Here is a 12,241-nt window from a genome sequence, read left to right on the forward strand (position 1 = left end):
AAAAAAAAAACTGCCGTCTTCTGCTAAAATCCTTCCCCGGTAGGATGTTACTATCGCTGGTACTCGGCGGCGCAAGTGTGTGCCATCCTGCAAAAATTTGATGGCGTTCTGTTCATCGGTGAAGACATGCTCGCCAACGTTTACGCCGCCTTCAACATCATTCTTCGAGAAGACATGGCTGCTGGCTCTTTGAAGGAGTCGGAAATAAGCAAGCGGCAGCTAGACCTTTGCCAATGCGACTCCCAATTCACCGACAGCGTCTGTTTATCTTTCCGGATCACTTCTAGTGATGATCTGCAACCCGTTCCTGGACTCCCGGCCACTCGTAGTCCTTACATCTGCCCGTCCCGTAAGCAGCATCTATCAATGAGAAAACCAAATATTCCCTGCATCGTCCGACATCCAGCTAACCGACCCTATTTAGGTCCTTCTCATAGTTTGGTCTCGATTTCCGGAGCTCGGGTATCCCAGGCTGCTCGTCAGAAGTTCTATCGCCAAGTTGCCAAGGCAACTGGTTCAAAGAAACCTATTCCGGTGATTTACAGCCTATCTGAGGGTAACTCACTTTCAGTTTCAGCGGCGGCGAGCAGCATGGACGAATGGCTTGAGCTGGCAAAGACTAGTGGACATGTCACCCCGTTCCTCTGGGTTGGGCCTACCGCACCTGGCCATCAAAAAGGCAATGGCAATATCCCCTCAGATAGTGAGGTCTGGAAGTATACGATTGACACAGCAAGTGCCGCACGTGCTAGGAATATGGACGTTTTAGGCATGTACAATGCAACTTTGCAGGCCACCAGTTTCGACGGAATGCACTACGCAGAGAAAGTGTCGTTGGTCCAGGCAATGATGGTAAGCTTCTCTCCTTGGTGTTTATAGCCTTTTCCCTCTTCCCAACCTTTGACACGTACGCCTGCCTAGATCATCAATTGGCTAGCCAGCCTATGAATGCAGCTTTTCTGCCCTGTACAATGTGTCGACGAAACTCATGAAAGTTCGACTCCTTTTTTTCCCCTTCGAAATCATGAGTCGTCGGCTGTCCTTTTCCTTTTCGTTTCTCCGCCCTTCATTTTCTGGGTGGTAATAGCAAGCCACCATCTGCAAGCTTGGTCAGCGATGAATCAAGTTCATGCAGTAGATCGGGGATATCCTTGCTATCTCGTTATGGTCTCATTCTTAAAAAGTTAGAAGCATCTTGCTCCAGGCGTCTCTATTCCGGTATTCTTCTCGTTCTTCTAGACGGCCTCTCTCTCTCTCTCTCTTTCTCTCCCTCTCTCAGTCATCTCCTTCGATGTACTCTCTCCCCTATTCTTCTACAGCCCTCCCTTTCTTACTCAATGGCTGCTTTAAAATGGCTCCGACAGATAACCCTTGCTCTGTTTTCTATTTCTTACTAAAAAAAATACTGTGCTTTGCGGGTCTTATCTTGCCTCGTTGATTTCTTTCTCGTTTCTCATAGCTTTCGGTCTTTAATTCTCCCAAGACACCCTCACGGTCATATTTGCCGTATCGTCCTTCTTATGAGAAGCCCTTTTCTTTCTAGTGTCTAATTTTCTTTGATTGCGAAGTGCCCCAGCCTTTGGCGTCGAGCCTGGCGTAAGCACACTGGTCGTCAAGGTGGAAAGCACTGGTCTTCATGCAGTAGCTAAAAGCCTGGGAGAAGAAAATATAAACTTAATCATGGTATAATCTAATAATGCATTCAAGTATGGAATCTACTTCTCTGTCCACCCTTTTGAGCCGGCCAGTTTAGGCATCCCATCAACGTTACCTAGATAACTCCTACCAAAACATCTGGCCAACAATCCCGCAAAGATGGCTATTTTTGGTATCTACTCCCATTGGACCTATCTCAGAATAATCCAATAGGCTCTACAGACCGAGAAGCTTGGAACATGCTGCACCGGGACGTTTTCAGGTCTTTCCATACGCGGTTTGTCTCACCGTGCCATTTGGCGAGAGACACACCCTCCTCTCCTCAAGGGCCCAAGCATCGTTAAAGTTTCGCTTCAGAAACGTCAGATGGATCCGATATGGTCTGTAGCGAGACCCCCTTCAGTCCAGAGGCGCCCCGAGGGCCTCCTGTGAGCTTTGTTGAAAGACTTGAACCGAACTTCATCTAACTTTTCTTGTGTGTGACAAGAACACGAGCCACTGGCCAACCAGTCTCTTTCGCTCAGACAGTTTCCATGTCGTTGTTCTCTACGAGAATACCTAGAAAGAACATTCGAATATGTAATTTCAAACATTGATGTTATTTCGTATCTACAAAAGCATTTTTTGACTCTTGTCCTAGCTACCCTGCTCCATAGGGCATATATATGCATGCATTGAGTGACAAAAGACCCGGATTTTTAGACGGACAGAGTCGCCGTCTCCGCCTTAAGGATGTACTCCTGGTACGGGACCAGGGCGGCCTTGACTTCCGTGGAGGTGAACTTGGCGACCTGCTGAGGCGCGCGACCGACGAATGTGCTGGGGTCCAGAAGGGCGTCCAGTTCGTCCAGGATCGGGGCGAAGAAGGTAGTGCGCCGGATGCGCTCGATGAGGTCGTTTTCCTTGCCTTGCTTCTTGACGTTGTCCGATGCCTGGTGGGAAAGAACACCTGGTAACATACATTGGTTAGCCAATGGTAAGCCTCCCAACTCGAGAGTTTCATGCAAGGTAGTTCTTACGGATTTCCTCGTGGGCGTCTTGGCGGGAGAGGCCCTTCTTGACGCAGGCCATGATGATCTGTTTGAGTGTATTTTATATTAGTATGGATGGGAGCCGTATAGATCAACTATCAATCAATATTTCCCTGGGACTTACGTTTTCACTGTGGGAGAGGTCAGTCAGCAGGTCTCTCTATCCTGGAACGGAAAAAGGAAACTTACGTGGCCATGAAAGGAAGCTCTTCGTTGACACGCTTCCTGATAACCTCAGGGTAGACAACGAAGCCGGAGGAAACGTTGTCTTAAGAGCACTTGTTAGCTTGTCAACAGATACAGTGTACAAATTTAGATATAACCCACTCAGCAAGATAAGGCAGGCGTCAGCACAGAGGTAGAGCTCAGGAATGCTGATGCGGCGGATGGCACTGTCATCCTATTTTTTTTTCTTGTTAGTTTTTTCATGCTATTTCCTGATACAGATGATGGACCATGGTCTTACCAGAGAGCGCTCAAACCACTGGGCAGAGTAGGTATCAAGGGCATCCTTAGGGAGATTCTGGAGATGTCTTCCAAGAGAGCACAGACGCTCGGAACGCATGGGGTTCCGCTTGTAGGCCTTGGAATCACAGTCAGTAAAAAATCTTTGTTCAAGGGATAGCTGGATGAGAGTTTTTCTTACCATGGCACTGCTGCCAATCTGGTCCTTTTCAAAAGGCTCCTCAACCTCCTTCAGCATCGCCAGGTGGCGGATATCGATACCAATGCGCTCGCACGTTGATCCGAATGAACCCAGGGCGTTGGCGACATCCACATCAATCTTGCGGGAGTATGTCTGAGAGGAAATGATAAACGCAGACTGGAAGCCAGCCTTCTCGGTCACCAGTTCGTCCAGCCGCTCGACCTTGTCATGGTCGCCGTCAAAAATTTGGAGGAACGACGCCTGGGTACCGGTGGTACCCTTGACACCACGGAAACGCAGGTCATCGCGAGCCCGCTCAAGGTTCCTCAAGTCCATAAGCAGATCCTGAATCCACAGGCAAGCTCTCTTGCCGACGGTAACCAGCTGGGCGGGCTGTCCATGGGTGAAACCTAAGCAGGGAAGGTCCTTGTATTCCTTGGCGAAAGCGGAGAGTTTGTCGATGACAGCAGCCAGCTTGGGGATCAAGATGTCGAGGCCATCGCGGAGCAGGATAAGATCTGCGTTGTCGGTGCAGTAGCAGGAGGTGGCACCCCAGTGGATGATACCGGCAGCGGCGGGCGCAACTTGTCCATAAGCGTGAACGTGAGCCATGACATCATGTCTTCTGCGCTTCTCCTCCTCAGCGGCGACCTTGAACTCATCATCCTGGATGGTGACATGGGCTTTCATCTGTTCAATGGCTTCGTCGGTGATAGCCAATCCGAGTTCTGCGGTAATCAGCTTGACTGCCCGTCTATCGTCGCGTGTTTGTTTTGCCACCGCGAGATGATAGCAATTGTACCTTTCTCAGACTCTGCCAGCCACAGCCAAAGCTGTCTCCAGGTCGAGAATCTCTTCCGAGGAGAGAAGAGATACTTCATCTCCGTACCTGTTCAACCATATACCACTTAGCACATGTCGATACTCCAGAATCCCAGGAAAAAGACACTTACTCGCATAACGCGAGTTGAGGGGCGTCTGATAGACGTCGTTGCTGGTAGACATTTTGCCTATGTCAATTGTGAAATGAATTGAAAGCTTGGAGTGAAGCGTAAAAGGATGATCGATGCTGTGAGCTCTCAGCGGGAAATTTTGCAGGGTGTGGCGGGGTCTGGAGACTCCCGCTTATCAGTCACGTTATCGGTGGAGGGGTTGCGCCACTAAGGGCGATCTCACGTGATATGGCCTGACCCTCTCACTATATGAAAAAGAAGGAAAGAACAGAAAAGATGAAGGGATTGTGGTAGGATTATTGGGCATCTAGATAATGCTATGGAATCGGTAGAAAGGTATATACTATGCTGTCTGTACAGGAATCTTGTTGACCAGGGGCGAAGGCGGCCAGAGGGAGCGCTCATGCTAAGGCTGCCAACTGCGCGGACAGGGCGCCCTTGTCGTACTTGACGTACTTGCCTCGTCCTTTGTCGATTTCGTGGTACCGATCCCAGAAACGGGCGTACAGAGGCTCGATGATGGCCTGCACCTCGCGAGCCAAAGCACCACGGACCTCGCGCTCCATATAGAGTGCCTTGTGTTGAGTGACGAGACTGTCAAAGTTGGTATTGAATGACTTGAATTTGTCCTTGATGGCGTCTTTGTCCCGTGACGAGAGGGACTTGACGATGGAAGTCGAGTCAACAGCGCCGCCGGATGAAGGTCGAGCGGATCCGCCAACACGCGAGGTATACTGCACATCTAGGAGATACTGGGATGTTTCTCGCCAAGCTTCTAAGTAGGTTGAAGTAGCCCGTTTGCGGAAAGCGTCGATTCGGGAAATGCTGTCTCCCGTCCCTAGATAGCGCGCCAGCTCGGGGTTTGAACGGATGGACCGGTCGACAATGAAAAAAATGTTGGACAGAAACGCACCAAACGCTGCTTTGGTGCGATGGAATGCCCGGCCCCGACTTTCCAGCGCAGACATTAGAGCCTCAATCATGTCAAGGATGAAATGTGAGAGAATTGTTGAACTGTCCGGGCTAACGTCCAGAGGAGCCGAGCCGGCTGCGTTGGATGTGGACCGCCAATTCCCATCTCCGACAGATGTCAAGATAGAGGCTAATGGACCAGAATAGCCTGTTAGAGTCGAAATGGAGCTCATCACCTCGCTGACTAGAGGCACGCTGCCGCCGTCGGGGGGTAGAACTGTGATACCGGCCGCTTTGCGCTTGGTCTCCTCGAGAAGCTCGGCCAAAGAAGACTTGGCTGTTTCCCGAACTGGTCGAAGGGCTTCTATGAACAAACTCTTCAGCTCGCCAGTCTTCGAGTCTATCCGATAGGACATAGATGTGACGATCTCAATGATCTCGAAGGCCAGAAAGCAGTCGGTCATGAGGTTGGCTTTAATGTACTGGTTGAGTTCGCGTAGTGTTTTCGAGTACTCTGCCAAAGCGGCGCGACATGTAGCCTGCAGGGTTAATCCTTGCTGATCTCCCTTGAACACCTTGACAATAATGCTATGCTCAGCAGAGATAAACCCTTCTAGAGCGTTCGAGTAGATCCCGATACCGTTGGTACCTTGCTTATAGGGCCCGTCGCCAGGTTTTCGTTTGACAGTGTTCATCGATGCTATGGCGAGGTTCTGAAGCCCAGATGTGATGTATGGTCCTCGAATTTCAGAGTAGATTTTGAGCGCTGGATTGTCGCCTTGGCCATTTTCGTCAGTGACCGATGAGCCGATTGCTGAGCAAATAGAGCTCAACTCAGACACAACATCCTCGGGGATTGTCGGAAAAGGAAGATCTTCACATATGAAAAAAAGCCATCAAATTAGGTATAAACCTTCATAGAAAACATCAATTGGACCTCACCCTTTGTAAGATAGTGCAGAGGTTCGACCGGATTCACGTGTTCGTCTAACATCTGTCGAAACATATCCTGAAGTTTCCCATTCCCTGTATTCAACAAGGAGCTGAATTCGGATATTGCGTTCTGGTTCGATCGTATATTCGTAGCTGTCAAATCCCTAAGCGCTTTGTCGACCCGCTTCATCGCCGACAGATACTGCGTCAACCCGGCACTCTGTGGTCTTTTGTCTGTTAGCTCCCAGCATTTGAAAAAACGCAAAGAAACAAAATCAACCATGTAAGTCTCTTACCCAGAACGTATAATTCCTTCTTCGCGACCCTTGATGTCTAGGGGTTGTCGAAGCCGATCGATTGCCTCGTTGACCTTATCAATGTTGCTGTTGGTGATCTGGAGGGATTGCGTGTTGCTATAAATCGGGCCGATAGCATTTTTGACGACCTTCCCGCTGGACTCAAGGCGTACAAGAGATCCTTGAATCTTCTTCGTAAGGAGCTTGAGGGTTTCCAGGTTGGCGTACAACACCTCGACTTCCGCGCTCTCCTCCGCAAACGCGGTGGTATTTCTGGGCGCGACCATGGTTGCTTGGAATATCACGGAGAGAAGCTGGAATAAAACCCCCTCGTATGGCGCAGTTTCATATCCGATGGCGTACAAGCCCAAGTCCCGCCGTGGAGGCTGCTGGGTGCTGAGGACAAACAACAGCTCCTGACGCTTGAGTCGATAGACCCTTCGCCCAAAGAAGCTAGACCGTCTAGCTTCCAACTCCGCACCTGACCCGCTAGTCCCAAAGAAGAGCTTTCTCGGCCACAAGATTATCCGACATCCGGTTGTGTGTAACACGTGACCATGACGTAGGTTCTGCCCAGGAGGATATCCAAGGATCTGGCCAGTTCAAAGCAGGAACAGCCGATCTTTAACCCAACAGGCATGGAAAGAAGCATTGGATGCAGAGCGCGCGCCGATTGTCTCTACAGAGTCCTTTTGCGAAGATGGGCGTCGTGAAGCTACGACGGATCCGCTGGACAATCCCCCCAGCTCTTGTTCTGCTAGGGGTGTCCTTGTCCAGCGGACCATCTCTCCAACTTCGAGGACGCACCTCCTCGTCCGCCCAAGAATCTCCATTTTCCTCATCGGCAGGATGGCATTTGAAAGACTGGGCTGGGAAAGGGGCCCAGAGCAAGCCCGATTCGCTTCATGACAAGGATTTGGATCCCAATTCCCATGCAATAAAACAGTGGATAGAGGAGCTGGGTCAAGTGTGGGATAATGTGGGCAAGAAGGTAGAAGGAGTGAAGATGAGTGTGAGCTCGAGTACAGAGTGGAGTGGATGGGGTGATAATATCAAGCATTTCATAACCCCAGACTGGGCTCGGTTCCTCCCAGGGACTTTACAAAAGCTGCAGCGAGAGCTCTCAATGGCACCAGGATCTCTTGCAGATGAGATTTGGAAAGAGGCTCAAGATGAGGAAATCAACCCAGAGATCATACGAGATGCCAGGGTGCGTGTTGGAAACAGTCTCTGCGCCGAAGAGATGGCATTCCGACAGAAGAGGCAGAAATTCGTTGTCAAGGCATTGGCGTCCTATCTTGATCTTCGTGAGGATGAAATTTGTCCAGAAGATGTTCCAGTAATCGCAGTCTGTGGCTCTGGAGGAGGGCTACGGGCCCTCGTTGCTGGAACAGGGTCATATCTCGCTGCCCAGGAATCTGGTTTATGGGACTGCGTAACATATACAGCTGGAGTCAGCGGGAGTTGTTGGTTGCAGACTTTGTATCATTCCTCGCTCATCGGCCGCGATTTCAATCGACTTGTCGGGCACCTAAAGAATCGACTCGGGGTCCATATCGCCTTTCCTCCCAAAGCGCTCAACCTGCTGACGACTGCTCCTACAAACAAATACCTGCTGAGTGGAATAGTGGAAAAGCTAAAGGCAGATCCGGGTGCTGACTTTGGGCTGGTGGATATATATGGTCTTTTGCTCGGCGCGAGACTGCTAGTCCCTAGAGGGGAACTTGAAGTCTCCGACTTTGACCTGAAATTGTCAAATCAACGATATAATCTTGTTGATGGCGAACAACCACTTCCAATTTACACAGCAGTACGCCATGAGATACCAGTACTTGACGACAAACTGAAGAGGCAGCCTACACCAGAGACATTGATGCAGCAGGCGGAGAAAGAAGCATGGTTCCAGTGGTTTGAATTCACCCCATACGAATTTTTCTGCGAAGAACTCAGTGCTGGAATTCCGATGTGGGCTGTGGGACGACATTTCAACGAGGGCAAGAATGTTGTTCGTCCTGGAGAGTATCCGATTCCCGAGTTGCGGATTCCAGGCCTGATGGGTATCTGGGGCAGTGCCTTTTGTGCAACGCTTGCCCATTACTACAAGGAGATACGGCCAATTTTAACGGGACTAACAGGCTTCGGGGGCATCGACTCCCTGATCGAGGGTAAGAACAAAGATCTCGTCCGGGTGCATCCAATTGATCCTGCTGCTATCCCGAATTATGTGATGGGCATGAAAGACCAGCTCCCGGCTTCCTGCCCCGAGTCGATCTTCAGGAACGATCATTTACGGCTTATGGATGCTGGAATGAGCAACAATCTGCCGATATACCCATTGATTCGACCAGATAGGGATGTAGACGTTATTGTGGCTTTCGATGCTTCGGCCGATATCAAACGCGAGAACTGGCTTTCTGTTGTCGATGGATACGCGCGACAACGGGGTATCAAGGGTTGGCCTCTTGGTGCTGGCTGGCCGAAAGAAGACACCGAGCTAGAAGAAACAGAAAGAGTCCTTCGAGAGACCGAAGATCTCAGCAAAGAGGCTTTGGATGGGAAGATCGCTGCGCAGCAGCAGGACCGTCAAAGCCCGGAAAGTTCAACAAGACCAAAGTCGAAGCAAGAGTCAAGCATGAGAGAAGAACAGGCCTCCGTTAGCGATACAGACCTGACATACTGTAATGTGTGGATTGGGAAACTAGAGGAGAGAGTCTCGGAGGGTGAGCCTCCTCCTTCTAAACGTCTTTTCCACCCGTCGAACACCAACCACTCGGATTCTGATTTCCATCTCATGCGCCCCGATGCTGGAATTGCACTGATCTACTTCCCATTCTTGCCCAATCCTTCCGCGCAAGATCTGCCTCGCGATTCTTCCCAGTCGAAGCAGCAATTCCCTGCGCAATCGGCCAAGAACCCTTCTAAGGACTCCACCGATGCCACACAGCCTCTTGCACCTCGTCCCAGCTCTATCAATCCGGATGTCGACGACTTTCTATCGACCTGGAACTTCATTTACACCCCTGAACAGGTTGACTCTGTGATCGGCCTAGCAAAGGCTAATTATGCAGAGGGTCAAGACCAAGTCAAGCGCGTAGTGCGTGCAGTGTATGAGCGGAAAAAGACTGATCGGCTGAACAGGGAGAAGAGGGCGCTGGAGGAGAAGAGGAAGCAGGAGCAGCTTCAGAGCCGCAAGAGGATGGAAGGGTTTATTCCTTTATAATTTAGACAAACGTGTAAATCATCGCGGGCTTATTCTACTCGAAGGCATCATGCTTTTTGAACTATTTAGTATTTCTGGAAATATCATGAAATTTAACAGGCTTATTCAAAGTAGAGAATATATTTATGTCTCGTCTTAAAAACCATTCATTACCAGGTTAGATATTACAGCTAGAATAATAGAATAGTGAACTCTCTCTATGATTGATTGGCATGGCCTATTTATAAATAAGGTGATCTCCTATATTTCCTGTAGTACTGGCGTGTATAAGTACCTGATATAGATCCAACAGATAGATATTTTTCTCTATGTTCGTGTGGTTTCTTGCTCAGTTGAGCCAATGTCACGGTTCTCAAAGTATGACTGCACGCCTTCCAAATCGCCGTTTTCTACTTTTTGGCCGACAGGATTCTGCGTTTCGGCTCTCCTTTTGTCTTGGTCGGGTCTGATTGAGAGATCTTCCATGCTGTTGGCAAGACTTACGTCTTGACTGGTTGGGGTTTGCTTTCGCAGCCCCAATTCCCTCTTGATCTCGTGGAATGAATGCGAGGTTGCAGATGCTGCAGTCGCGGCCACAGTGCTGAGGTTTGCAAGCAGGGAATGGTCGGTGCTGGAGGCCAAGCCCTTGACATCCTTCCTGTCCTTGCCTTCATCTGCAATCTGGCGGGAGATATTCTCTTGATCGCGCAGACAAGAGTCCGAATTCTCTTCTGTATTTTCTCCTCGCCAATCTGCCGGATGGCTTTCTGGAATCGGCTCTCCTGGTTCCGGCTCGCCGATGACTTTCTCGACTACTGGGCCGACGTCTTCCTTTCCGAGCTCTTCGAGTCCAAGCTGTGACCGGGGCGGATATCGCCACACCACTTTGAGCCGATCGAGGGCCTTGACTCCCTTTCGACCACTACCCTTGATGCCGTCCATAACTTCCCATTCAGTTTCAAAGACCCCAGAGGTATGAGTGTCGCCGCCTTCGAAATACGCGTTGAACCATACATGAGCAACAGACGTCACCATGGCCCAGCCTGTATAGGCGGCTTTGCTGCGCCGTTCGAAGTCTATATTGATGTCCGAAGTTGGCAGAATCACCGGCTTGCTGGGCCGCAAAAGTATGGCCGATACCTGCTTAGCAGGAGGAGGGTCCGGAGTGCTCGACACTGCCGGCGAGGTCGGTGCGATGACGGTCTCCGAAGACCCGGATGAAGGGGACACAAAATTCGACCGCGGACTGACCGCTGAGATGGGAGCCCCGGTGGCATTCTTGTTGTGTGTATGATTGTTCTTCTCGAATGAGGGCACGGGGTGCCCGTCATCGACGACGGTCCGCTCATTCCGGTGGAACAGGTGGAAACATTTGATCTTCTTGCCTTCGTCGACAAACCCTTCGACTGCAACCTTGACACCATCTCTCAACCCCCACACATGTATCTCCAAGATCTCCACGGGGCGCTCAATGTACTTCTTCGCCATCTGATTTGTCCAACGATGTACGTAGCCTACCCAACGGACTTGACTCGGAATGCTGACACCATCGCCAAAGCCTGATCGCATGCGTCTCTCTGTAAATCGTTTCAAGGCATCTTGCAGACTCCAGCCCTCCTGACTGATCAAGTAGCTGCAGGCCACAGTCCCGCTGCGACCTTTGCCTGCCTTGCAATGCACTACAGCGACTCTATTCTTACCCTTGTGCTTTAACTTGCTTGACCCGCTGTCCTCACCATCATCGAGCCGATGCAGCCAATTTTTCATGCTCCCCACGATGGACGGTATCAGTGCAAACGGCGGCGGATGGTGGTCCGGCCAGGGAAAATGATGGATACGACCGTACACCTCTGAGTCCGGGTATCCCGTCCCCTCCGCACGAAATTCCCAGATGCACCAGTCTTTGTCATGCTTCGAATCGAGGAAAGCCACCAACTCATCGAGCGGATTTCGATAGGCCCGCTGCGGGTAAGTGGCTGACGGGCCAGAGGTTGCGATGACTGAGGTGCACAGCAGCGGTTAGCTATAAAGTGGAAACAGAGACGAATGGAAGGTAAACGGATAGCTCACTGTTGTCCGTCACATAGCATAGATCCAACCCTGCCTCTGGGTGTGGTATCCTCGGTCCAGCAACGATCTGTCGAAGAATGGAGGCCTTTTAAACCCGATAGTAATTAGCAGCAGCCTTGTAGATCGGAGAGAAAATCATCTGTATAAAGAACAGGCAGTGCAGGAGGAGTCTAGAGATGGTTCTTTGGGGCTCACCATCACAAGCTCTTCTATTGACTAGGTGTGGAATATGGACACTGATAGCTCCACGGTACTGGACCATGAATAGGTCAGAAAAAAGAGAATAGGGTCTCCCAATCTTGATGCCTTTATTCTTATGCCTAATATGGTAATTCTAGAACAATATGGCCCTGTTTATCTCTGTAGAGGCAAAGCGATCGTCATGGTTGTTCGTGAGAATCTACCTAAACTACGTCATTGCAAAACTCTTGGAAGTTAGCCATGTGACAGGTCACATGACAACTAAATAAATCAGGGCACGGAGTAATCAAGACGTACTTCTGGCAAAAATATAGGATAGCCATAGCTAGAACGAAGAGGTCAAC

At 50.2% G+C, this 12,241-nt stretch overlaps 4 protein-coding genes across 4 annotated transcripts; 1 reads left to right on the top strand and 3 right to left on the bottom strand.

The window, feature by feature from the left end:
* Nucleotides 1–2,354: 2,354 nt before the first annotated feature.
* On the bottom strand, nucleotides 2,355–4,338 carry ASPZODRAFT_64655 (hypothetical protein; the record flags this gene model as incomplete). Its single annotated transcript, XM_022729251.1, has 9 exons — nucleotides 2,355–2,638; nucleotides 2,676–2,733; nucleotides 2,812–2,818; nucleotides 2,877–2,955; nucleotides 3,015–3,087; nucleotides 3,154–3,270; nucleotides 3,334–4,061; nucleotides 4,136–4,222; nucleotides 4,287–4,338. The coding sequence occupies 9 exons, from the start codon at nucleotides 4,336–4,338 to the stop codon at nucleotides 2,355–2,357; spliced, it is 1,485 nt and encodes a 494-aa protein (XP_022581603.1).
* Nucleotides 4,339–4,687: 349 nt separating this feature from the next.
* On the bottom strand, nucleotides 4,688–6,714 carry ASPZODRAFT_64945 (hypothetical protein; the record flags this gene model as incomplete). The annotated part of the gene is made up of 3 exons (XM_022729270.1): nucleotides 4,688–6,072; nucleotides 6,141–6,358; nucleotides 6,428–6,714. The coding sequence occupies 3 exons, from the start codon at nucleotides 6,712–6,714 to the stop codon at nucleotides 4,688–4,690; spliced, it is 1,890 nt and encodes a 629-aa protein (XP_022581604.1).
* A 329-nt stretch (nucleotides 6,715–7,043) lies between these two features.
* Nucleotides 7,044–9,748, top strand: ASPZODRAFT_132034 (hypothetical protein). Its single transcript, XM_022722911.1, has one exon. The coding sequence runs from the start codon at nucleotides 7,128–7,130 to the stop codon at nucleotides 9,645–9,647; it is 2,520 nt and encodes an 839-aa protein (XP_022581605.1). The 5' UTR covers nucleotides 7,044–7,127; the 3' UTR covers nucleotides 9,648–9,748.
* An 85-nt stretch (nucleotides 9,749–9,833) lies between these two features.
* ASPZODRAFT_132035 (hypothetical protein) lies at nucleotides 9,834–12,079 on the bottom strand. Its single transcript, XM_022722913.1, has 3 exons — nucleotides 11,892–12,079; nucleotides 11,697–11,781; nucleotides 9,834–11,626 (listed from the first exon to the last, which is right to left on the bottom strand). The coding sequence occupies exons 1-3, from the start codon at nucleotides 11,892–11,894 to the stop codon at nucleotides 9,954–9,956; spliced, it is 1,761 nt and encodes a 586-aa protein (XP_022581606.1). The 5' UTR covers nucleotides 11,895–12,079; the 3' UTR covers nucleotides 9,834–9,953.
* Nucleotides 12,080–12,241: the final 162 nt, after the last annotated feature.

This window comes from Penicilliopsis zonata (genome assembly GCF_001890105.1).
Source record: "Penicilliopsis zonata CBS 506.65 unplaced genomic scaffold ASPZOscaffold_6, whole genome shotgun sequence".
Lineage (NCBI taxonomy): Eukaryota > Fungi > Ascomycota > Eurotiomycetes > Eurotiales > Aspergillaceae > Penicilliopsis > Penicilliopsis zonata.